At 43.8% G+C, this 25822-nt stretch overlaps 2 protein-coding genes across 3 annotated transcripts; one reads left to right on the top strand and one right to left on the bottom strand.

The window, feature by feature from the left end:
- Positions 1-221: 221 nt before the first annotated feature.
- LOC139573312 (C-Jun-amino-terminal kinase-interacting protein 4) lies at positions 222-23406 on the top strand. 2 transcript variants are annotated; one of them, XM_071396617.1, is made up of 29 exons: positions 251-420; positions 686-731; positions 1460-1839; positions 1996-2190; positions 2378-2498; positions 3638-3708; positions 3883-3950; positions 4109-4178; positions 4272-4447; positions 4716-4948; positions 5284-5341; positions 5597-5749; positions 5869-5905; positions 6026-6153; positions 8959-9012; positions 9320-9460; positions 9896-10031; positions 13950-14036; positions 14144-14191; positions 18147-18288; positions 18496-18538; positions 18642-18722; positions 18873-18940; positions 19956-20104; positions 20200-20371; positions 20565-20678; positions 20777-20875; positions 21849-21953; positions 22029-23406. In XM_071396617.1, the coding sequence occupies exons 3-29, from the start codon at positions 1741-1743 to the stop codon at positions 22136-22138; spliced, it is 2958 nt and encodes a 985-aa protein (XP_071252718.1). In that variant the 5' UTR covers positions 251-420; positions 686-731; positions 1460-1740; the 3' UTR covers positions 22139-23406. The 2 variants fall into 2 exon arrangements, with proteins under 2 accessions (XP_071252719.1, XP_071252718.1); XM_071396618.1 differs by lacking the exon at positions 686-731 and having other exon boundaries at positions 222-420.
- Positions 23407-23470: 64 nt separating this feature from the next.
- On the bottom strand, positions 23471-25366 carry LOC139573316 (transmembrane protein 238-like). The gene is made up of 2 exons (XM_071396632.1): positions 25109-25366; positions 23471-24623 (listed from the first exon to the last, which is right to left on the bottom strand). The coding sequence occupies exon 2, from the start codon at positions 24611-24613 to the stop codon at positions 24287-24289; it is 327 nt and encodes a 108-aa protein (XP_071252733.1). The 5' UTR covers positions 24614-24623; positions 25109-25366; the 3' UTR covers positions 23471-24286.
- Between the last annotated feature and the right edge of the window lie 456 nt (positions 25367-25822).

Here is a 25822-nt window from a genome sequence, read left to right as displayed (position 1 = left end):
TGCAAACATCTGATGGTTTTCTGCGGATGTTCAGTTGTTCACATAGTTATACTGTACTTGATAAAAGGGTGAAAGGTCATATGTGAAAAATTCAGACAGGTATTAGAGAAGGTCACCTGACAACCCTTCAGTGTTCCCATCGTCACGTGTCATTGTTCAAGTTAGGAACTTTTTTTTCCTCCCTTGAAAACAAGACCAGCCGATGTCCCGCCTCTTGTACACGACCGTTGGACACTGCAGACAGTCTTATCACTCCGATAGGCCAGAACAGGAATTCGATCAAATGAGTCGCAATTAAACTACACCCCCTTCTTTAAACTCATTTTAGGAGTAATTGATATCTTCTCCAAAGTGAACTACTGGAATATTACCTGTTTCAACAAATGATATACAAGTTTTGGGAACTAAAGAGACTCAAAGGTGAGTTAACATATAAAAAGACAGAGTGAACGTTTTGGTGCAGTTCTCCGAAGTACAGTAGGCTAAACAGTTGGCCAAATGAAATGAAGGTGATCTCGTAAGATCTATAAGTCATCATGTTATTGCACTTTAGGCCGGCTAGATCGAGTTGGTGTTTATTGCTTAGGCTGCATCGTCGATTATTCTTTGGACGTCCGTGTGTTGCTGTCATTCAATATCTCGTGTGTGTGTGTGTGTGTGTGTGTGTGTGTGTGTGTTTTTGTAGTACATACAGTACCCAGCAACACAAACTACCAATTCAGCAACAGGTGGTAAGTGTTTGTACAGTCTGAATCGTTTTGGAGGACAGATTGCATAATAATCTGACAGTTACTTTAGAATAACAACACACCAATAAGAAGAAAGAAACCCCATCAGTGATATACATATCCAGGGACAAGGGATGCCAGACGTTGGTCGAGGTTACTTGGGATCCACTGCCTGTAGGTGTAAGGCCTAGACCAGGGTAGTGGGCACTGTCATGTGTTTTGATCCCCAGTTAAGAGCCTGGTGGTGGCAGGAGGACGGATCTGTGAGGAGGACAGGTACGCCTGCTAGGGCAAGTCATGTTGGGAAACACCCTAAGTCGGTGTGTGTGAATTAAAAGGAGTAGGCTTACTAACCGTGAATGGAGTCATTTTGCTTAGTAATGCTAATGTTAAGTCATTCTGATTCTGCATACTGCCAAGTCACTTGTCTAACGGCACAACCTGTTATTGGAGAGAGCAACAGACATATGTAAAAGTAGACAAGATTCATAGTGTGAATAAAGTAACTAACTCGATACACACTGTATCACTTCTATGTCTAGTGTTCACATTCTGTCCCTCACAGTGAGACACAGGAAACTAAGAGAAAGGGAAACAGATGATGGTGGTTTGATAGTTATAAAGGGGTTTTTACTTCTGAAAATAGTCATGTAGTATGTACCTGCAAGCCTATATTTCCACTGACATTGTAGAAATTATTATGATTCTGTTTTTTTCTCTCTCTCTTTCAGAATGGGCACCAACCCGCTCCCCCCCAGACATCAGCGTCAGTTAGAGCAGAGGAAGAGGCATTAAGGAGAATAGGGGGGTCATTTACTGTAGAAATGGAGCAAGGACCATGTACAGTAGAGAGATGGATGAAATGGGAGTAGACATGAGTGTGAGAGGTCTAGATAAACTAGTTGGGTAGGTATTTATATATAAGAGGAAGAGGTGTATTGACAGACACAGTTCACATACTCATATCAGCTGAGACCAATTAACTTATAGACAGAGAGGGAGATAGAGAGGGATGGAGTGTGGAGAGAGTATCCTGTGTGGGTCTGGGGAGCTGGATCTGGACCCTGATATTGTGAGTGAAGAGGCCGGGAAACTGTACTCAGAACTACAGGTAAACACACATCACATCCACCACTCAACTGCTTTCTGTTTTATCACCCCTTTCATGCTTCTCTTTCTCCTCGCTGGCTTTTCATTCCTCTGTCTCTTCTCCATCACCACCCACACTCATCTGATGCTACCCCCCATCCCTCCTTCCCTGCTACAGACAGTGATAGAGACCCATGGCGTAGGGGTTGTGGAGTCCCTGGTGCCCATTCTTGTATGGGTCCTGGAGGGCCTGGCCAGCTGCAGAGCCCAGCTCAGAGAGAGGGAGGAGGAGGCCGAGAGAGAGAAAGGAGAGCGAGATGAGCTGTTGGAGAGATACCAGAGTGAGAAACTACTGAGGAGAGAGAGCCAGGAGGTGAGAGGGGATGGAAGTGTTTATGGATTATATATATATATTTTTTTTATGCTAATGTGATATGGAGTCAGGGTTTGGGATCAATTCCTTTTCAACTCAGTGAATTCAGGATGTTGATTAAAATGCATAAATAAAACGTTTCATATAGTTTCATTCATTTTGATACATGTTTGTTTTTTGCATTTAGCGGTATCTGGAGTTGGATGACCAGATTGAGCAGGAGCGGAGGACGATGAGGGGAAGAGAGAAGGAGAGAGAGAGGAGGGAAAAAGAACTGGAGAAAAAGGCCAGAGAGCAGGCTGACCAATGTGAGTGTCTGACTGGGTCACCCCGTACTGGAAGAATACTTATTCTTTAACGAGTCGGACGCAAAGTATTTACTTCAGACGCCCGGCAAGGCCCTCATCCCCGTCATTCGCAGGAGGAATAGACAGAGATATCGGGGACGTAGGTCTGGGTGTCTTGTAAGGATCCGACGGCATGACAAAGTCTATTCCCCCCCCCCCCCCCCCCCCCCAGGAGACTGAAAAGATTTGACACGGGTCCTCAGATCCTCAAAAAGTTATACAGCTGCACCATCGAGAGCATCAAGACTGGTTGCATCACTGCCTGGTATGGCCTGCTCGGCCTCCGACCGCAAGGCACCACCGAGGGTAGTACATCACTGCGGCGAAGGTTCCTGCCATCCAGGACCTCTATATCAGGCGGAAGGCCCTAAAAATTGTCTAAGACTCCAGCCACCCTAGTCATAAACTGTTCTCTCTGCTACCGCACGGCAAGCGGTACCAGAGCGCCAAGTCTAGGTCCAAAAGGCTTCTTAACAGCTTTTACCCCCAAGCCATAAGACTCCTGAACAGCTAATCAAATGGCTACACAGACTATTTGCATTGCCCCCCCCCCCTTGTACACTGCTGCTACTCTCTGTTTATTGTCTATGCATAGTCACTTTAACTCAACCTACATGTACATATTACCTCAATTACCTCGACTAACCTGTGCCCCTGCACATTGATTCTGTAAGGGCTTGTAAGTAAGCGTTTCACTGTAAGGTATACCTGTTGTATTCGGCGCATGTGACAAATAACATTTTATTTGAATTTTAAAAAAGTGAAGTAAACAATCAGAAATTAACAGTAAACATTACACTCACAAAAGAATAAAGACATTTCAAATGGTCTATTATGACTATGTACAGTGTTGTAACAATCTCTATCTATTTCCCGCTCTCTCTTTTGATGCCTTACCCTCTTCATGTCCGTGTAGATTATTTTATATTATTTGATTCACTTCCTTCATTCACGTCCTTTTTGTTACAAACTGAGGATGTTTGGTAAGACCATGGCAAGTAGGCTACGGCAGAATCTGACTGGCACCCTTCGTCATTGAGACGTACTGTATGTGACACTAATGCTAATTGCTACTGTGTGTTGTGTTGTTTCTGTGACAGTGGTGGCCTTGGAGGAGCAGAGGGCTGGACTGGGCAGAGAGTTGAACACACTGAAGCACACTCACAACAAGGTCAGACGACAGCATGTTTAGACTGACGAGGCTGTTTGGGACTCAACGTCTGTGTACTCTTCTATCAATAACAGCTGCTGTCCATCATTGGAAATGTATTTTATTATTCCCCTGTCCCTCCTTGTTGTCCTTCTTTTTCTAACTCCATTCTCTCGTTCTCTCGCTGTCTCTCAGTTGGTGGTCAGTTATAAGGATCTGCTGGAGAGGAAAATGGATCTAGAGAGAGCGAGATCTCCACTAAGGTTAGCCAACACTCAATTCAGTTAATATGACTACAACAACATGGAACGGTATGCAGTCTTTCCATTCTAAAGATATCTCTCTCACTGTGGTACATTCATTTGATGGTTTCTGATTTTCACTGCATTATGATGTCACAATGGGCCCTGTCTGTCTTTAGTAACCATGTGCGCTCCAAGAATTCACAACCTACCCAGGGCCAGTCAGAATCCTGTGTTAGCGGGCAGGAGGTACGTTCTCTAGATTTGATAACCTCTGTTCTGTCTTGTAGCAGTAGTATTTTTCTACGGAAGTTGTCCTTACTGACTCCTCCCCTTTTCCAGCTAACTGATCAAAGGCCAGAAACACCTCCTGATTCTGTCCTGTTGGAAGAACCGGTAACCAAGGACGATAGGGTGATTGACATTGTCGTAATGCCAGACAGAGATGCGTCCTTCATTAATGACATCATAAGCTCCACCCCTGAGCTGGTGAAGTTTCATGGCCTTATGAAGGCCAGGTATGTCCTGTATGTGTGCACTTACAGTGCAAGATGAACTGGACTGACTTTATTGCATTACCATGAAAGCTTTTCTTTTACACATTCATAACCATAAACCAACTCAGCCACAACTAGTTCACTGTAAATCAGACGGCTTCCCTTCACAGGTCTGTCATGGTTCAGAAAGACTTTTGATTGGACATCTCCCCAACACACACTTTACTGTTGGACAAACTGACACTCACTGCCCCCTCCCAACCTTTTCTCTGTTATCCATGTTCCCTAGCACCCCGGTCCGAGCAGATGCCAAAGAGACAATTGGAGACGAGACCAAGACCAGCATGGAGGAAGAAATTAAGAAAGAGGAAGGAGGAGCGAAGCAGGAGAAGGAAGAAGAGGAGGAGGAAGATATGCATAGTCTGGAATGGGAGCTGAGGAACACAGAGTCTGTGTTCTCAGAGCTGTCAGAGCTGAGTCAGGAATACATAGAGAGTGTGGACCAGGGGGCCAGTGTCAGAGGTACGGCCATTAGGCAAGGGCACACCTACGCCCCCTGTTTGCAGTGAAACACTGCACTGGTTGTTCACATAAGATGAAATGTATGCCCTTTGCTCTCTTAAAATACATACAACCTCTATTTTACAGCCAGAGGAAGTCTAGGGGGAAAGAGCTGAGGGGGTATCTTAGGCAGTGCTGGGCAGTAGGCACTAGTTAGACTGGATTGAAGTGTCAATGTCATGAGATCTGGCGTGAGCAATTACAAGCTAGTTGTTCTGAAAAGGGTTGACTTAAGGTTAAGGTATGGGTTAATGCTATTTGTGGTGAGAACTGTTTGTTTCTTCTTGTCTGTGCAGGCAGCACTGACCAGTTTGAGGAGATTCTTTCTCAGTATGAGGAACTGAAACACACCCAGTAAGTCCCCGCGTTTATCCCACCGTTATTATTACCCTACTATGACTAGTCCTGTGTGACTAACTCTGTGTGTAGGGGGCTTACCATTCACTATGCCTCTGTTTCATTTAGATACGTTGACAGAGTGCACATTGGGCCTGAAGTAAAACTGGGCACAATGGGTCCTTTGTTTACTGTATTTACTTACTTATGCATTATTTCTATCTCTCATTCATTTTCTCTCTCTCTTACACTGTCTCCCTCTACCTTTCCCAGTGAGTTAGTGAACGCGGCCCGGAAAGCACTGATCTCTCGTGTGGAGGAGCTGACCAATGAGAGGTCAGCTCTTAAAGTGGAGGTGACTTCCTGCCAGGAGACTGTCACCCGATTGGAGGGAAGGATGAAGGAAATGGAGGAGGAAACCAAGAGGTACACAACTCTAGTATCAGGTCGTTGATGGTTGGCAGAATGAGACAACAAAGGTATACAAACAATATTTGTTAATGTGGTGTGATTCATTGATTGCGTGTGTTTCTGCTCTTCTGTAGACTTCGGAAAGAACTGGAATCAAATAAATCAGATGATGTAAGAGGGCTTTCTTTGTGTTGTCTCTTTATATTCTGCTAATAGATGTGTTGTAACCTTTTTCTGTTTCTCTAATGGACTTGATGTACTCTAACTAGAATGTTAATCTGTTACCCATAGTCCTCCCTGACCATATCGCTGCGTCGGTTCTCTCGTTCGGAGATGTCCCGTGTTGTCATGGAGAAGAACCAGTATAAGGAGCGTTTGTTTGAGCTGCAGGAGGCTGTGAGACGCAGTCAGACCATTCGGTAACCATACCTGCCTGTCTCCCCCATAGAAGTAGACTGACAGGAGGCTGTGAGACGCAGTCAGACCATTCGGTAACCATACCTGCCTGTCTCCCCCATAGAAGTAGACTGACAGGAGGCTGTGAGACGCAGTCAGACCATTCGGTAACCATACCTGCCTGTCTCCCCCCATAGAAGTAGACTGACAGGAGGCTGTGAGACGCAGTCAGACCATTCGGTAACCATACCTGCCTGTCTCCCCCATAGAAGTAGACTGACAGGAGGCTGTGAGACGCAGTCAGACCATTCGGTAACCATACCTGCCTGTCTCCCCCATAGAAGTAGACTGACAGGAGGCTGTGAGACGCAGTCAGACCATTCGGTAACCATACCTGCCTGTCACCCCCCATAGAAGTAGACTGACAGGAGGCTGTGAGACGCAGTCAGACCATTCGGTAACCATACCTGCCTGTCTCCCCCCATAGAAGTAGACTGACAGGAGGCTGTGAGACGCAGTCAGACCATTCGGTAACCATACCTGCCTGTCTCCCCCCATAGAAGTAGACTGACAGGAGGCTGTGAGACGCAGTCAGGCCATTCGGTAACCATACCTGCCTGTCTCCCCCATAGAAGTAGACTGACAGGAGGCTGTAAGACGCAGTCAGACCATTCGGTAACCATACCTGCCTGTCTCCCCCATAGAAGTAGACTGACAGGAGGCTGTGAGACGCAGTCAGACCATTCGGTAACCATACCTGCCTGTCTCCCCCCATAGAAGTAGACTGACAGGAGGCTGTGAGACGCAGTCAGACCATTCGGTAACCATACCTGCCTGTCTCCCCCCATAGAAGTAGACTGACAGGAGGCTGTAAGACGCAGTCAGGCCATTCGGTAACCATACCTGCCTGTCTCCCCCATAGAAGTAGACTGACAGGAGGCTGTGAGACGCAGTCAGACCATTCGGTAACCATACCTGCCTGTCTTCCCCCATAGAAGTAGAATGACAGGAGGCTGTGAGACGCAGTCAGACCATTCGGTAACCATACCTGCCTGTCTCCCCCATAGAAGTAGACTGACAGGAGGCTGTGAGACGCAGTCAGACCATTCGGTAACCATACCTGCCTGTCTCCCCCATAGAAGTAGACTGACAGGAGGCTGTGAGACGCAGTCAGACCATTCGGTAACCATACCTGCCTGTCTCCCCCCATAGAAGTAGACTGACAGGAGGCTGTGAGACGCAGTCAGACCATTCGGTAACCATACCTGCCTGTCTCCCCCATAGAAGTAGACTGACAGGAGGCTGTGAGACGCAGTCAGACCATTCGGTAACCATACCTGCCTGTCTCCCCCATAGAAGTAGACTGACAGGAGGCTGTGAGACGCAGTCAGACCATTCGGTAACCATACCTGCCTGTCTCCCCCATAGAAGTAGACTGACAGGAGGCTGTGAGACGCAGTCAGACCATTCGGTAACCATACCTGCCTGTCTCCCCCCATAGAAGTAGACTGACAGGAGGCTGTGAGACGCAGTCAGACCATTCGGTAACCATACCTGCCTGTCTCCCCCATAGAAGTAGACTGACAGGAGGCTGTGAGACGCAGTCAGGCCATTCGGTAACCATACCTGCCTGTCTCCCCCCATAGAAGTAGACTGACAGGAGGCTGTGAGACGCAGTCAGACCATTCGGTAACCATACCTGCCTGTCTCCCCCCATAGAAGTAGACTGACAGGAGGCTGTGAGACGCAGTCAGGCCATTCGGTAACCATACCTGCCTGTCTCCCCCATAGAAGTAGACTGACAGGAGGCTGTGAGACGCAGTCAGACCATTCGGTAACCATACCTGCCTGTCTTCCCCCATAGAAGTAGACTGACAGGAGGCTGTGAGACGCAGTCAGACCATTCGGTAACCATACCTGCCTGTCTCCCCCATAGAAGTAGACTGACAGGAGGCTGTGAGACGCAGTCAGACCATTCGGTAACCATACCTGCCTGTCTCCCCCATAGAAGTAGACTGACAGGAGGCTGTGAGACGCCGTCAGGCCATTCGGTAACCATACCTGCCTGTCTCCCCCATAGAAGTAGACTGACAGGAGGCTGTGAGACGCAGTCAGACCATTCGGTAACCATACCTGCCTGTCTCCCCCCATAGAAGTAGACTGACAGGAGGCTGTGAGACGCAGTCAGACCATTCGGTAACCATACCTGCCTGTCTCCCCCCATAGAAGTAGACTGACAGGAGGCTGTGAGACGCAGTCAGACCATTCGGTAACCATACCTGCCTGTCTCCCCCCATAGAAGTAGACTGACAGGAGGCTGTGAGACGCAGTCAGACCATTCGGTAACCATACCTGCCTGTCTCCCCCCATAGAAGTAGACTGACAGGAGGCTGTGAGACGCAGTCAGACCATTCGGTAACCATACCTGCCTGTCTCCCCCATAGAAGTAGACTGACAGGAGGCTGTGAGACGCAGTCAGACCATTCGGTAACCATACCTGCCTGTCTCCCCCATAGAAGTAGACTGACAGGAGGCTGTGAGACGCAGTCAGACCATTCGGTAACCATACCTGCCTGTCTCCCCCCATAGAAGTAGACTGACAGGAGGCTGTGAGACGCAGTCAGACCATTCGGTAACCATACCTGCCTGTCTCCCCCATAGAAGTAGACTGACAGGAGGCTGTGAGACGCAGTCAGACCATTCGGTAACCATACCTGCCTGTCTTCCCCATAGAAGTAGACTGACAGGAGGTTTCATAGTCCTGTAGAAAAGGGAGAAGGGAATAACTCATTTTTCTCCATCTCACATCAGTCATCCCTTCTTTTCAGGGCCACCCAAGAAGAGAGGATCACAGAGAGAGAAAGGACTAGTGTGTGGAGAAGGTAGGAGCGAGGGAGTGAAGAATCAGGAAGGAAAAGACGACTGTTTTTAATTTGGCAATTATTACAGTGAAGAAGTCCACAGATGCTGTTAACCACTTTCTCCACTTTAAACCTTGAACTGATAACAGGCACACGTCCACACATATTTGTCTTGGGCCTGGCTCTGACTTCACAACATTTAGCTGTTCATATTTACCTGTGGCTACACAGTCTATAGCCCAAGCACATGACCAGACCTTTGGGAAAGTTATGCGTAATAGTTTCTGGTCCATTGCAGTCAAATTAACCATCTCTCTGTCCGTTCAAGATTCAACCGTTTGTTTGGCCTGAACAAGAACCCCTTGGTTCCGTCCGCTGCTCTAGCGCTGACCTTGCCGACGTCCCCGTCCCTCACTCACTCACCAATGGGGTCTCCACGGCAACTGGCTGTCAGTACAACTCAGACAGAGTACGTTGATTTTTATTTTATTTAACCTTTATTTAACTAGGCAAGTCAGTTAAGAACACATTCTTATTAACAATGACGGCCTAGGAACAGTGGGTTAACTGCCTTGTTCAGGGGCAGAACGACAGATTTTTACCTTGTCAGCTCGGTTACTGGCCCAACGCTCTAACCACTAGGCTACCTGCCTCCCCATGATAATGGGATTACATGTCTATGGAGCTCTTTGCAACTGCTCAAAGTGCTTTACATTGTAAGGTTTGAAGTGAACTCACCTCAGTGGGTGAGAGAGTGGTTTAAAAAAATGTACTGCTTTATGATAGTTACTAATGTAACATAGGTTACATTAGTAACTATCATAAAGCAGTCATCTTTTTAAAACACTCTCTCACCCACTGCCCCTTCTTCCCCTCTGTTCTTCCTCTTCCCGCTTCCTCCCAGTGGTGCCTCCCCTGCTGCAGCCCTGTCTCCGCGGGTCAGGAGGAGGGAGCTGTACAGAGAAATCCGCTCTCATGTCTGGGGAACCCTGGGAAAACGCCAGGTTCATGGCTGGAGCATGCCACTGTCACACACACAGGTAAACACACACACACACAGTTGAAGTCGGAAGTTTACATACACTTAGGTTGGAGTCATTAAAACTCGTTTTTCAACCACTCCACAAATTTATTGTTAACAAACTATAGTTTTGGCAAGTCGGTTAGGACATCTACTTTGTGCATGACACAAGTAATTTTTCCAACAATTGTTTACAGACAGATTATTTCACTTATAATTCACTGTATCACAATTCCAGTGGGTCAGAAGATTACATACACTAAGTTGACTGTGCCTTTAAACAGCTTAGAAAATTCCAGAAAATGATGTCATGGCTTTAGAAGCTTCTGATAGGCTAATTGACGTATTTGGATGTATTTCAAGGCCTACCTTTAAACTCAGTGCCTCTTTGCTTGACATCATGGGAAAATCAAAAGAAATCAGCCAAGACCTCAGAAGAAAAAAATATATATATACAAAAGTACAAAAGTATATATATCCACAGTAAAACGTATATATATCCACAGTATATATATATACATATATATCCACAGTAAAACGAGTCCTATATCGACATAACCCGAAAGGCCGCTCAGCAAGGAAGAAACCACTGCTCCAAAAGCGCCATAAAAAAGCCAGACTACGGTTTGCAACTGCACATGGGGGAAAAGATTATACTTATTGGAGAAATGTCCTCTGGTCTGATGAAACAGAAATAGAACTGTTTGGCCATAATGACCACCGTTATGTTTGGAGGAAAAAGGGGGAGACTTGCAAGCTGAAGAACACCATCCCAACTGTGAAGCACGGGGGTGGCAACATCAGGTTGTGGGGGTGCTTTGCTGCAAGAGGGAATGGTGCACTTCACAAAATAGATGGCATCATGAGGTCGGAAAATGATGTCGATTATATTGAAGCAACTTCTCAAGACATCAGTGAGGAAGTTAAAGCTTGGTCGCAAATGGATCTTCCAAATGGACAATGACCCCAAGCATACTTCCAAAGTTGTGGCAAAATGGCTTAAGGACAACAAAGTCAAGGTATTGGAGTAGCCATCACAAAGCCCTGACCTCACTCCCTTAGGAAATTTGTGGGCAGAACTGAAAAAGCGTGTGCGAGCAAGGAGGCCTACAAACCTGATTCAGTTACACCAGCTCTGTCAGGAGGAATGGGCCAAAATCCACCCAACTTATTTGGGGAGGCTTGTGGAAGGCTACCCGAAACGCTTGACCCAAGTTAAACAATTGAAAGGCAATGCTACCAAATACTAATTGAGTGTATGTAAACTTCAGACCCACTGGGAATGTGATGAAATAAATAAATCATTTTCTCTACTATTATTCTGACATTTCTAGGGGTATGTAAACTTCGGACTTCAACTGTACAGTGCCTTCAGAAAGTATTCACACCCCTTGACTTTTCCACGTTTTGTTGAGTTACAAAGTGGGATTAAAATAGATTTAACTGTCATTTTTTGACAACAATCTACAAACAATAATCTGTCATGTCAAAGTGGGAGAAAAATTATAATATTTGTAAAACATTTATGGAAAATAAAACACTAATCTATCTTGATTACATAAGTATTCAACCCCTGAGTCAATACATGTTAGAATCACCTTGGGGAGCGATTATTAGCGAGATTATAAATTGTATTTTTGGTTAAGTCTCTAATAGCTTTGCACACCTGGATTGGACACTATTTGTCCATTTATTATTCTTTAAAAAATTCTTCAAGCTCTGTCATGTTGGTTGTTGGTCATTGCTAGACAGACATTTAAACATTTTGGCATCTTCAAGTTTATTTAAGTCAAAACTGAATGTTCCTGAGTGGCCTAGTTACAATGTCGTCTTGGTAAGCAACTCCAGTGTATATTTGGGCTTGTGTTTTAGGTTATTGTCTTGCTGAAAGGTGAATTTGTCTCCCAGTGTCTGTTGGAAATCAGACTGATCCAGGTTTTCCTCTAGGATTTTGCCTGTGCTTAGCTCTATTACGAATTTTCTTTTATCCTAAAAAAACTCCCTAGTCCTTGCAGATGACAAGTATACCCATAACATGATGCAGCCACCACCATGCTTGAAAATATGAAGAGTGGTACTCAGTTATGTGTTGTTTTGGATTTGCCCCAAAACATAACGCTTCGTATTCAGAACAAAAAATGAATTTCTTTGCCACATGTTTTACAGTATTACTTTAGTCCCTTATAGCAAACAGGATACATGTTTTACAGTATTACTTTAGTGCCTTATAGCAAACAGGATGCATGTTTTACAGTATTACTTTAGTGCCTTATAGCAAACAGGATGCATGTTTTACAGTATTACTTTAGTGCCTTATAGCAAACAGGATGCATGTTTTACAGTATTACTTTAGTCCCTTATAGCAAACAGGATACATGTTTTACAGTATTACTTTAGTGCCTTATAGCAAACAGGATAGATGTTTTACAGTATTACTTTAGTGCCTTATAGCAAACAGGATGCATGTTTTACAGTATTACTTTAGTCCCTTATAGCAAACAGGATGCATGTTTTACAGTATTACTTTAGTCCCTTATAGCAAACAGGATACATGTTTTACAGTATTACTTTAGTCCCTTATAGCAAACAGGATACATGTTTTACAGTATTACTTTAGTGCCTTATAGCAAACAGGATGCATGTTTTACAGTATTACTTTAGTGCCTTATAGCAAACAGGATGCATGTTTTACAGTATTACTTTAGTCCCTTATAGCAAACAGGATGCATGTTTTACAGTATTACTTTAGGGCCTTATAGCAAACAGGATACATGTTTTACAGTATTACTTTAGTGCCTTATAGCAAACAGGATGCATGTTTTACAGTATTACTTTAGGGCCTTATAGCAAACAGGATACATGTTTTACAGTATTACTTTAGTGCCTTATAGCAAACAGGATACATGTTTTACAGTATTACTTTAGTGCCTTATAGCAAACAGGATACATGTTTTACAGTATTACTTTAGTGCCTTATAGCAAACAGGATACATGTTTTACAGTATTACTTTAGTGCCTTATAGCAAACAGGATACATGTTTTACAGTATTACTTTAGTGCCTTATAGCAAACAGGATACATGTTTTACAGTATTACTTTAGTGCCTTATAGCAAATAGGATGCATGTTTTGGACTATTTTTATTCTGTACAGGCTTCCTCATTTCTCTCTGTCATTTAGGTTAGTATTGCGGAGTAACTACAATGTTGTTGATCCATCCTCAGTTGATCCATCCTCAGTTTTCTCCTATCACAGCCAGTAAATGTTTAAAATCACCATTGGCCTCGTGGTGAAATCCTTGAGCGGTTTCCTTCTCCTGTATCTTTGTAGTGACTGGGTGTATTGATACACCATCCAAAGTGTAATTAATAACTTCTCCATGCTCAGAGGGATGCTCAATGTCTGCTTTTTTGCCCTTCTTTGCGAGGCATTGGAAAACATCCCTGGTCTTTGTGGTTGAATCGGTGCTTGAAATTCACTACTCTACTGAGGGACCTTACAGATAACTGTATGTGTAGGGTACAGAGATGGAGTAGTCATTCAAAACAGAATGCACACAGAGTGAATCCATGCAAGTTGTGACTTGTTAAGCAACACTTTAACTCCTTTAACTTATTTAGGCTTGCCATACCAAAGGGTTTGAATACATATTAACTCAAGACATTTCAGCTTTTCATTTTTTATTTATTTGTACAATTCCACTGTGACATGGGGTATTATGTGTAGATCAGTGACACACAATCTCAATTGAATACATTTTAAATTCAGGCAGTAACACAACAAAATGTGGAAAAAGTCAAGGGGTGTGAATACTGTCTGAAGACACTGTAGGTAAACACAATATTTACTTCAGAGGTGAAAATACTCACACACAGACTGTGGAAATAGACACAAACCTTAATCTGGTATATTCAGTATATTGTGTGGGATTATTGCAGGATTCCTCCGATCCGACCCCCGAGCCCAAAGATGTGCCTGTCCTAGTGCAGCTCAGACTGCTGGACCAGAGAGATTCTACAGCCAAGGTAGGACTTACTATTCAGAAACATGTCTATACAATCAGTGCTATGGTTTTTAACCCAGACAGTCTTTTCCCAGAACACAGTCCATAACTTGTGTTTTCTCTCTGTAGCTAAACTGTGCTGTTGCTGTCACACCTGAGATCTCAGGCGAGACAACGGTAAGGTGGTCATTACCGTCAATTTACTAGTTCTAGTCACAGTAACTACCACTTGCAGTACCATCTAACCACCATTTTCAGACCATGTCATGCTTATGTTTTTCTCAATGCCAAATCGACCCCTAGCTCTTACTGGCACTTCTTGTAGATCTGAGAGGTTTGATAGGTAGAATCAATATGGTAGTAGCTCCATGTCCACTGACAGGCTAGATGGAACCATGTTGTTTAGAATACTGTTTACACCCATCCAAACCTTTTTAGGTCTCCACTAGAGGTCGACCGATTAATCAGAATGGCCGATTAATTAGGGCCGATTTCAAGTTTTCATAACAATCGGAAATCGGTATTTTTGGACGCCGCTTCAGCAGATTTAATTTTTTTCAAAAATCTTTTTTAAAATTATTATACAGTGGGGCAAAAAAGTATTTAGTCAGCCACCAATTGTGCAAGTTCTCCCACTTAAAAAGATGAGAGAGGCCTGTAATTTTCATCATAGGTACACTTCAACTATGACAGACAAAATGAGAAGAAAAAAATCCAGAAAATCACATTAGGATTTTTAATGAATTTATTTGCAAATTATGGTGGAAAATAAGTATTTGGTCACCTACAAACAAGTAAGATTTCTGGCTCTCACAGACCTGTAACTTCTTCTTTAAGAGGCTCCTCTGTCCTCCACTCGTTACCTGTATTAATGGCACCTGTTTGAACTTGTTATCAGTATAAAAGACACCTGTCCACAACCTCAAACAGTCACACTCCAAACTCCACTATGGCCAAGACCAAAGAGCTGTCAAAGGACACCAGAAACAAAATTGTAGACCTGCACCAGGCTGGGAAGACTGAATCTGCAATAGGTAAGCAGCTTGGTTTGAAGAAATCAACTGTGGGAGCAATTATTAGGAAATGGAAGACATACAAGACCACTGATAATCTTCCTCGATCTGGGGCTCCACGCAAGATCTCACCCCGTGGGGTCAAAATGATCACAAGAACGGTGAGCAAAAATCCCAGAACCACACGGGGGGACCTAGTGAATGACCTGCAGAGAGCTGGGACCAAAGTAACAAAGCCTACCATCAGTAACACACTACGCCGCCAGGGGCTCAAATCCTGCAGTGCCAGACGTGTCCCCCTGCTTAAGCCAGTACATGTCCAGGCCCGTCTGAAGTTTGCTAGAGAGCATTTGGATGATCCAGAAGAAGATTGGGAGAATGTTATATGGTCAGATGAAACCAAAATATAACTTTTTGGTAAAAACTCAACTCGTCGTGTTTGGAGGACAAAGAATGCTGAGTTGCATCCAAAGAACACCATACCTACTGTGAAGCATGGGGGTGGAAACATCATGCTTTGGGGCTGTTTTTCTGCAAAGGGACCAGGACGACTGATCCGTGTAAAGGAAAGAATTAATGGGGCCATGTATCGTGAGATTTTGAGTGAAAACCTCCTTCCATCAGCAAGGGCATTGAAGATGAAACGTGGCTGGGTCTTTCAGCATGATAATGATCCCAAACACACCGCCCGGGGAAACGAAGGAGTGGCTTCGTAAGAAGCATTTCAAGGTCCTGGAGTGGCCTAGCCAGTCTCCAGATCTCAACCCCATAGAAAATCTTTGGAGGGAGTTGAAAGTCTGTGTTGCCCAGCAACAGCCCCAAAACATCACTGCTCTAGAGGAGATCTGCATGGAGGAATGGGCCAAAATACCAGCAACAGTGTGTGAAAACCTTGTGAAGACTTACAGAAAACGTTTGACCTCTGTCATTGCCAACAAAGGGTATATAACAAAGTATTGAGATAAACTTTTGTTATTGACCAAATACTTATTTTCCACCATTGCAAATAAATTCATAAAAAATCCTACAATGTGATTTTCTGGATTTTTTTCTTCTCATTTTGTCTGTCATAGTTGAAGTGTACCTATGATGAAAATTACAGGCCTCTCTCATCTTTTTAAGTGGGAGAACTTGCACAATTGGTGGCTGACTAAATACTTTTTTGCCCCACTGTATATTTTTTTTACACCTTTATTTAACTAGGCAAGTCAGTTAAGAACACATTCTTATTTTCAATGACGGCCTAGGAACGGTGGGTTAACTGCCTTGTTCAGGGGCAGAATGACAGATTTTTACCTTGTCAGCTCAGGGATTCAATCTTGCAACCTTACGGTTAACTAGTCCAACGCTCTAACCACCTGCCTCACGAGGAGCCCGCCTGTTACGCGAATGCAGTAAGAAGCCAAGGTAAGTTGCTAGCTAGCATTAAACTTATCTTATAAAAAACAATCAATCAATCATAATCACTAGTTATAACTACACATGGTTGATGATATTACTAGTTTATCTAGCGTGTCCTGCGTTGCATATAATCGATGCGGTGCACATTCGCGAAAAAGGACTGTCGTTGCTCCAACGTATACCTAACCATAAACATCAATGACTTTCTTAAAATCAATACACATAAGTATATATTTTTAAACCTGCATATTTAGTTAAAAGAAATCCAGGTTAGCAGGCAATATTAACCAGGTGAAATTGTGTCACTTCTCTTGCACGCAGAGTCAGGGTATATGCAACTGTTTGGGCCGCCTGGCTCATTGCGAACTAATTTGCCAGAATTTTACGTAATTATGACATAATATTGAAGGTTGTGCAATGTAACAGGAATATTTAGACTTAGGGATGCCACCCGTTAGATAAAATACGGAACGGTTCCGTATTTCACTGAAAGAATAAACGTTTTGTTTTTGAGATGATAGTTTCCGGATTCGACCATATTAATGACCTAAGGCTCGTATTTCTGTGTGTTATTATGTTATAATTAAGTCTGACTTGATAGAGCAGTCTGACTGAGCGATGGTAGGCACCAGCAGGCTCGTAAGCATTCATTCAAACAGCACTTTTGTGCGTTATGCCAGCAGCTCTTCGCAATGCTTCAAGCATTGCGCTGTTTATGACTTCAAGCCTATCAACTCTTGAGATTAGGCTGGTGTAACCAATGTGAAATGGCTAGCTAGTTAGCGGGGTGCGCGCTAATAGAGTTTCAAACGTCACTCGCTCTGAGACTTGGAGTAGTTGTTCCCCTTGCTCTGCATGGGTAACGCTGCTTCGAGGGTGGCTGTTGTCAATGTGTTCCTGGTTTGAGCCCAGGTAGCGGCGAGGAGAGGGATGGAAGCTATACTGTTACACTGGCAATACTAAAGTGCCTATAAGAACATCCAATAGTCAAAGGTATATGAAATACAAATCGTATAGAGAGAAATAGTCCTATAATTCCTATAATAACTAAAACCTAAAACTTCTTACCTGGGAATATTGAAGACTCATGTTAAAAGGAACCACCAGCTTTCATATGTTCTCATGTTCTGAGCAAGGAACTTAAACATTAGCTTTCTTACATGGCACATATTGCACTTTTACTTTCTTCTCCAACAGTTTGTTTTTGCATTATTTAAACCAAATTGAACATGTTTCATTATTTATTTGAGGCTAAATTGATTTTATTGATGCATTATATTAAGTTAAAATAATTGTTAATTCAGTATTGTTGTAATTGTCATTATTACAAATACATTTTAAAAATCGGCCGATTAATCGGTATCGGCTTTTTTTGGTCCTCCAATAATCGGTATCGGCGTTGAAAAATCATAATCGGTCGACCTCTAGTCTCCACACATATGCCTAGTGGGTAGGGGCTAGGGCAGTGTTTCCCCAGCTCGGTCCTGGGGACTCCCAAGGGGTTTTGGTTTTTGCCCTAGCACCACACAGCGGATTCAAATGATCAACTCATCACTAAGCTTTGATTATATGAATCCGCTGTGTAGTGCTAGGGCAAAAAACAAAACGTGCACCCCTTGGAGTCTCCAGGACCGAGTTTGGGAAACACTGGGCTAGAGGTTGATCTGTCATTTTTCAGTAGTAGGCATCACTCCTCCCTCTTCCATCCACTCTGTCAGTGTGCAGTGTGGGTGGTCTCTGGTCCCGCCTCCAGTAGTGATGTCACAGTGATCAACCCTGCACGGTCCAATACGGTGCTGGATCAGTTCAGCCTCCCGCCCACCTCGCCCGCCCTATGCATCTGTGCTGTGCCCCCTACTGGTCAGTGCTATCTATTACTCTCCGGGTAAAAGTTACCCTTGGGCACAGATCTAGGATCAGCTTACCAATTTTTGATTTCTGTAGACTTGTTAACCATAGCCACCATCATTTCCAAATCATCACTCAACTAGTTATTTCCATTAACAATGCTTTAAACACTGGCAATGCTATCAGCTTACTGTCTCTGTTATGTTTCTGTGTCATCAGGTGAGACCTCAGGAACTGTGTGGATTGGAACTCAGGAAGGAAGGTGAGGTGTGGAGATCAGAACCATGCTATTCCATGATATGTTAAACAATTGACAGTTGCTCATTCTCCCTCTCTCCTCTGTTTCTTTCTTCCTCCATTCCCAGTGTGTTGGTCCACTCCGCGTCCACAGCCAGGAGGCGCTGTCTGCAGTCTATCTCTCTGTCTGAGGGTGTGCACTCTCTCACGTGAGTACTCCTGTACCCAGTCCGATATAGACCGCGAGCCCCTACAGTTGGACACTTGGATGACTAGATCTGAAAGGATAATTGTGTACCAGTTTGAATATTGCATGTTTTGTCTTTATTTATGTTTACTTTCAACTCTAAACCTTTCAGGTATTCACTTGGTCAAGTCATTGCTGGATTAGCCAATGGGACGCTTGCATTCTTCTCGCACAACCCAGGTAATTCCCCCTCTCAGGTTACTGTCAGGATCAGGTCAGGTTACTGTCAGGATCAGGTCAGGCTACTGTCAGGATCAGGTCAGGCTACTGTCAGGATTCAGGCTACTGTCAGGATCAGGTCAGGTTACTGTCAGGATCAGATCAGGTTACTGTCAGGATCAGATCAGGTTACTGTCAGGATCAGGTCAGGCTACTGTCAGTATCAGGTCAGGCTACTGTCATGATCAGGTCAGGCTACTGTCATGATCAGGTCAGGCTACTGTCAGGATCAGGTCAGGCTACTGTCAGGATCAGGTCAGGATCAGGTCAGGTTCCTGTCAGGCTACTATCAGGCTACTGTCAGGATCAGGTCAGGATCTGGTCAGGTTCCTGTCAGGCTACTATCAGGCTACTGTCAGGATCAGATCAGGCTATGGTCAGGATCAGGTCAGGTTACTGTCAGGATCAGGTCAGGCTACTGTCAGGATCTGGTCAGGTTCCTGTCAGGCTACTATCAGGCTACTGTCAGGATCAGGTCAGGATCTGGTCAGGTTCCTGACAGGCTACTATCAGGCTACTGTCAGGATCAGATCAGGCTATGGTCAGGATCAGGTCAGGTTCCTGTCAGGATCAGGTCAGGTCAGGCTACTGTCAGGATCAGGTCAGGCTACTGTCAGGATCAGGTCAGGCTACTGTCAGGATCATATCAGTGCATATGAAGGAAAGGATGGAAGAAGTGGTACCATTTAAGTTTGAGATACGACGGTTCTGGCTAGAAGGCATACAGTTTATGTCAGAATGGACTTTTCGTAACCGGTTAGGAGAACTTACGCAGCAGGTTAAGAGAATTAGCGTAGCCGGTTAGGATAATTAGGTTAAGTTTAAGAATAGGGTTAGCATAGGGTTAGCTAAAATGCAAAAAAACGAAAACATATTTTGACGTCAATTTGACAAACTGCATACCATCTATCCATGACCAACTACAATCTGTGATTGTAAGAGACTGATGATGACTAATCATCACTATATTTGACAGGTGGATGGGATCTCCAATCACATGAGGTTTTGCCTCTGGGATCGTCTCCACTGCAGCCCATTCGTTGTTGCCTAGCGAAGGGGGCGTGCTTATGGGTAGGATACTGGAATCGGGTTCATGTGGTCGATGTCGAGAATAGAAAAGTGGAGGTAAGAGTTTGACGAACCTGAAAATATTGTGTGTGAATTCAGAATGGTTTGTACTTTGTATTATTTTGTCTATATTTCCCACCTCTCTCTTTCAGCAAACTTTAACCGTCTCGGAGCGCAGTGAGCAGCAGGTGCGTTTCCTGTGTGCGGTAGGAAGTGGTGTGTGGACGTCCTGCCGGCTCGACCCTACACTCAGGCTTTTTGATTGGTCCACTGGCCGGCCTCTGCAGGATGTGGATCTGACCCCTCTGGTCACCAAAACACTGGGTAGGAGCAGGAACAGAATTCTCAGTTCATGAATCTGCTCATGTTTATATTGCTGATGTGAGCATGTAATGGCCCACATATAAGTTAATGTATAACTTTGAATACATTTTCTTCAATTTTGCTTCAATCCTTACCTCTTCAACCCAAAAACTGAATGGATAAGTTCCTGACTGTTTGGCTCTGTCTCCTCCAGGCCCTGCCTTCTTGTCTCTCTCTCCGCTGCAGATCTCGTCCCTCACCTTCATCTCTGGCCGGCTGTGGGTGGGAACAGGAAGTGGCGCCATCTTCTCCATCCCTGTGTCTCTCAGTGAGTACTGGTCCCCAGAAGTCAACAACAGAATGACCTGAGAGATAATGCCCTTACACTGGTCACATCTCAATTGTCTTCTTCTCTGCGTTCCATAGGTTCAGAGTCTGCCTCTATACCATACTGCTCTTTGGCGGCAGCACAACTGTGTTACCATGGACACCGCCAGGCTGTCAAGTTCATCATTGCTGCACCTGGTGAAAATCTCTTATCGTTGTTCATTCATTCACTGTTGTGTAACAATGCAGTTATTCTACAGCGGGGCTATTCAACTGGCGGCCCACGGCCCATATCCGCCCCATTTATTCATTTACCCTGGCCCTTTGATCAATTCTGAACATTAATCAAAGATCTGCAAAGAAATCCCCTCAAAAATCCGACGTTCAGTATCAAAATGACAAGCACTATTGTGGTTGTCTATAGTGTAGATCCTAGTGTTTTTTGTGGTTTCTAGCGCCTATGTGGCATGTTGATAATGTTTTCTTCATATGAGTTTGGCTCTAGTGTTTTTCAACGGTTTAAGCTACAACATGTTATGACCCCATTCCTGAAAGCTACGACTCTCAGGAACACTACATGCCATCTGTTTCCCTCTGATGCTCACAAGGACTTGTTAGAAGGGAGTGGGACAAATAAATGCACCTAATGACTGTGGGAAATTAATTCAAAGCTTCCTTCCTTCAGACTGGAATTTGGCATCACCTGATTTGACATATCTTTGTGTTCTTTATTAAGATGGTTCGTTTTCAGATTTTAAAACAACCTAATTACGTTTAAGAAGCTTTTAATAGTTAAAATGATGAGCGAGTTTTGTGACTTCCTTTTCAATGATGAGCATTTTTGGGCTGCACCTCGACTCACATTGGTTGAGCGCCCTCCACTTCTTTCCTAATTACTTTTAGCAACATTTAATTTGAAGAAAAGTGCTTTATTGGTCATGTGCGTTGCTTTTTTTTATACAGTTCTTCCGAACATTAATTGCATGTGGAAAATGTCCATCCTCCTTGCAATTAACCTTTTTACATCTGTCCCCAGTAGGAATATAGTTGAATAGCCCTGTTCTACAGTATTAAATACTATGCAGTTATTACATGGTTATTCGACAGTATTATATTGTGATACTATGCAGTTATTACATGGTTATTAGTATTCTATATCTGTGTTCCCCAGGCTGTGTGACCAGCTCCTCTACAATAGGAGGCGGTGCTGTGACTCTAGTCTCTACCTCTCAGCTCATCCTCAGTGGAGGAGAGGGCTACATCAACTTCCGCATCGGTGAGTTGAGGACATCACGTAGTTGTCATTAGAGTGGTTGTCTGACTGACTCTGTCTCCCTCTTAACTTTTCCAGGCGACGACGCGAATGACGGCGCGCCCAAAGCTGCCCCGCTGCGATCAGACCGCAGTCACATGATCATCTGGCAGAGCCCCACCCCCTCCCTGCCCAGCTCCGCCCTTTGACCACACCCACATCCAGTCTAGAATGAGACAAGGAAGGATTAGACAGAGATGTCATACAAGAGACCAGGAAGTACAAATGGGAGCCATGTTTTAATGGGCTTCATTCACTAGGAGTTCCATTTGGATTTTTGTTCTAGAATCTTGGGATTAAATTAAGACATCACAGCTTAATCCTTCTTGTCTCACTCTGTTATTCAGTTGCTACCCTCATCCCCTTGACTAAACCTTTCACCTGGTTAACCCAGTCTCCTCTATGTGTGCCTTAATATGATTTGACAATCGTTGCTGTGAGATTGGTCATTGTACAATGTTTTGTGTTTTTTGTGAAACATGTTTCCTCATTATGGTAATCATATATGGGCGGCAGGTAGCCTAGCGGTTAAGATCGTTGGGCCAGTAACACAAAGATTGCTGGTTCGAAAACCCGAGCCGACTAGGTAAAAAATCGGTCTGTGCACGCACATGAGCAAGGCACTTAACCCTAATTGCTCCTGTAAATCGCTCTGGATAAGAGCGTCTGCTAAATGACTCAAATGTAAATATCATCATCACTGTAGCAAAGTATTTTACAGTAAGAGTCTCTGACTTTTGTTTGGTCAGTTAAGAATGGTTTGGGTTTGTTTTTACCACAAAACATGCACACTCAGATTCATATCATCATTCCATGACGTTGGATCAAACTTGTTTACATTGATACTGAGATGTAGTGTTGAAGCTGCTGGGTTCCTAATAACTATTGTTGCATAAGACCTGGCCTTCAGTTCCCATTGCATGCTTGGTAAATCTGCACTTTATTATCATCTCTCTCTCTGTGTGTGTGTGTGTGTGTGTGTGTGTGTGTGTGTGTGTGTGTGTGTGTGTGTGTGTGTGTGTGTGTGTGTGTGTGTGTGTGTGTGTGTGTGTGTGTGTGTGTGTGTGTGTGTGTGTGTGTGTCAAATCTTTAGAAATTATTGGCTAATCGTCTTAAAGATTCTAGAAAAAAAAATGCTGGTATTTCTCCCAGAGAAATTATCTTATGTCTGCTCGTCATGACTTTGTGAAACACATATGATTTGTTAATTTTTTTTGTTTTAAGTTTTCATTTGCAGAGTGATAAGGGAGTGGAAGTCTCAAAAGATACTTAAAGTATTTTATGCAGTATTTGAAAGTGTGTTTGTGTGTGTGAATCATGTCTGAAAAATGTTAATCATAACTGGACTCTATGCAAGATAATCTATGTATCTACTTAAATCTATGAAAAATAAACTTTTGTAAATACTTTCATAAAATATCTGTTTTCAAGTCAATATAATGTAATACTTTACACCCCAAATCTTCACAAATGCCCTGTGGTAGGATATTTTATAGTTTTAATACAATTGTATCATGTAATACAAAAACCCTATTACGATTCAAAGAAAACCATAACACATGGATTATTATGAATATAAAGACCAATTCTGTACAGATTCAAGCCTAAACAAACCAACCAAGTGAACTATGAATGGCCTCCATGCTTGATCGTTTAAAATCCTATCCAGACAGTCTACAATTTTGTTATCTACCTGAGGTGTTTTAGCAAAGGTCAAGTCACAATAAAATGCAATGAGCAACAGTTTTTCCATCTTGTAATTGATACTAGTGAACTAGCAGTATGTAAGTCTCTTCCACTGTGGAGGTGGTGGAACTTGGGTTAAAGAATGAGGGAGTTCTATAAAAAAAAATATCTTAAACTGAATCTTATTCCTGCCCCAGCTGAAGCGGGTTAGCTTTGATTACATTCGTTTTGGAACCGAGATCCTCCCCGTCAGCTCCAAAAATAAAGTGACAGGTTAATCACGTGGAGTAATGAGTAGGATTCTGGGTTTTCACATACCAAAAAGCCTTTGTATCAAAAGCAATCATTATCTGCCTTCATAATGAAAAATAGTTTGAAAATGTGAACATATGCTGCCTTGATGACAACATGACTGAGCGGCTCAGATTACTGTTTGATTTGAGAAGGGCGCTCCTCCCAACCCCGCTTTTGCCCGTTCACATCACAGGCCATAGCCTGGTTCTGCTCCCAGACCCCCAGGCAGTTTGACTGTCAGGGGCCAATAGTCTAATGGAGACACTGAGGATCCTCCCCTACAACCACGCCCTTCTCCTACGCCTAACCATGAAGCATCACGAGGGGCTGCTGTGGCTCCTGGGGAGTCGTATCCTGCGGCTGAGGGAGCGGGCCAGCCGGTCCATGGCACCCATGGTTCCCCCTAGCTCCTTCTTGGAGGTCAGGCCCTCGAGGTTCCCGCTGTACCACATGACCCATCCTCCCAGGGACATGAGCATCAGTAGAGCCCCAGAGTACACCAGCAGGTCCCCAAAGTCCTGTCCCTTAATCTCTAATGGGGCAAAGACCCCGACCAGCAGAGCAGACACACCTAGCAGGTCCATCAATATGGCAAACGCCAGGGCCAGCTTACAGTGGGACAGACCATCATAGTGCTGCGCCATGGTCACTCACCTGGGGGACAGAGAGGTGGGGTAGGTGAGGTGTGTGGCACATTGACAGACATAACTCTTGTGCATTGACATTGCTCAGAGTAAAATCACAATAGAGTCACCTCTGGCAATGATAGGAGGTTCACTCTAGGCCTACTGGTCGAGTGGGAGGATATTGTATGAACATAAACATGACACCATGGCGTGTATGTTCTGTAGCTATTAAAGTACAGGTATGTATGAAATAATGTAACCATGGTCAAATAACAACAGTATGTTATTTAAATATTTACTTTGTCTTTGTATTTAGGCCTACACTTTTTTTTAAACTTTTTATCTAACATTGTAGGTTCGTACAATACTCTTCAATGTATCTTTATTCATAGGAAAAACAGGTGCCACACCTGAGCGCTATGATACTCCCAGCACAACCAAGACACTTTTGTGTTTCGATGCTCGTTAAAAAACGGATTTAAACACAGAAAAACATAACAGATTAATACTCACCTCATCACAGGTGCAAATGCGTCTTGATTAGTATCGTTTCAATATTTATCTCTTAAAAATGTAAGTAGAATCCACTCAAACTGTATCCTTCCGGTTCTTCACTGGCAGGTAAAAACAGTGACTCATGAGTGAATAATGTTACCTGACACCTCTCCACTCCCCCTCACCTGAACTTTTCTGCACTGACGAATATCATTGGTCCGGTGTCCTTTGGTCAGAGCAGCACTAAACGAAAGCAAGAAAAACCTGTCAAACAATATTTGACTTTTCAATTCTTTTCACCCTGACATTTATTTTGGAATATGATTTCTAATGTATATGCTAAACAAAAATATAAATGCAACATGCACAAATGTCAACGATTTTACCGAGTTACAGTTCATATAAGGAAATCAGTCAATTGAAATAATTGAATTAGGCCCTAATCATCTGAGACCAGCCAATCAGTATGATTTTTTCCCCAAATCAGCTGCCTGGGTGGCCGGTCTCACATGATCCTGCAGGTGAAGAAGCCAGATGTGGAGTTCCTGGGCTGGCGTGGTTATATGTGTTCTGCGGTTGTGAGGCAAATTGGACGTACTGCCAAATTCTCTAAATACAAAGTTGGAGACGGCTTATGGTAGAGAAATGACAATTAAATTCTCTGCCAACAGCTCTGGTGGACATTCCTGCAGTCAACATGCCAATTGCACGCTTGCTCAAAACTTGAAACAT

This window comes from Salvelinus alpinus, chromosome 4, assembly GCF_045679555.1.
Source record: "Salvelinus alpinus chromosome 4, SLU_Salpinus.1, whole genome shotgun sequence".
NCBI classification, from domain to species: Eukaryota; Metazoa; Chordata; class Actinopteri; order Salmoniformes; family Salmonidae; genus Salvelinus; species Salvelinus alpinus.
This window is presented reverse-complemented; position numbering and strand designations above follow the sequence as displayed.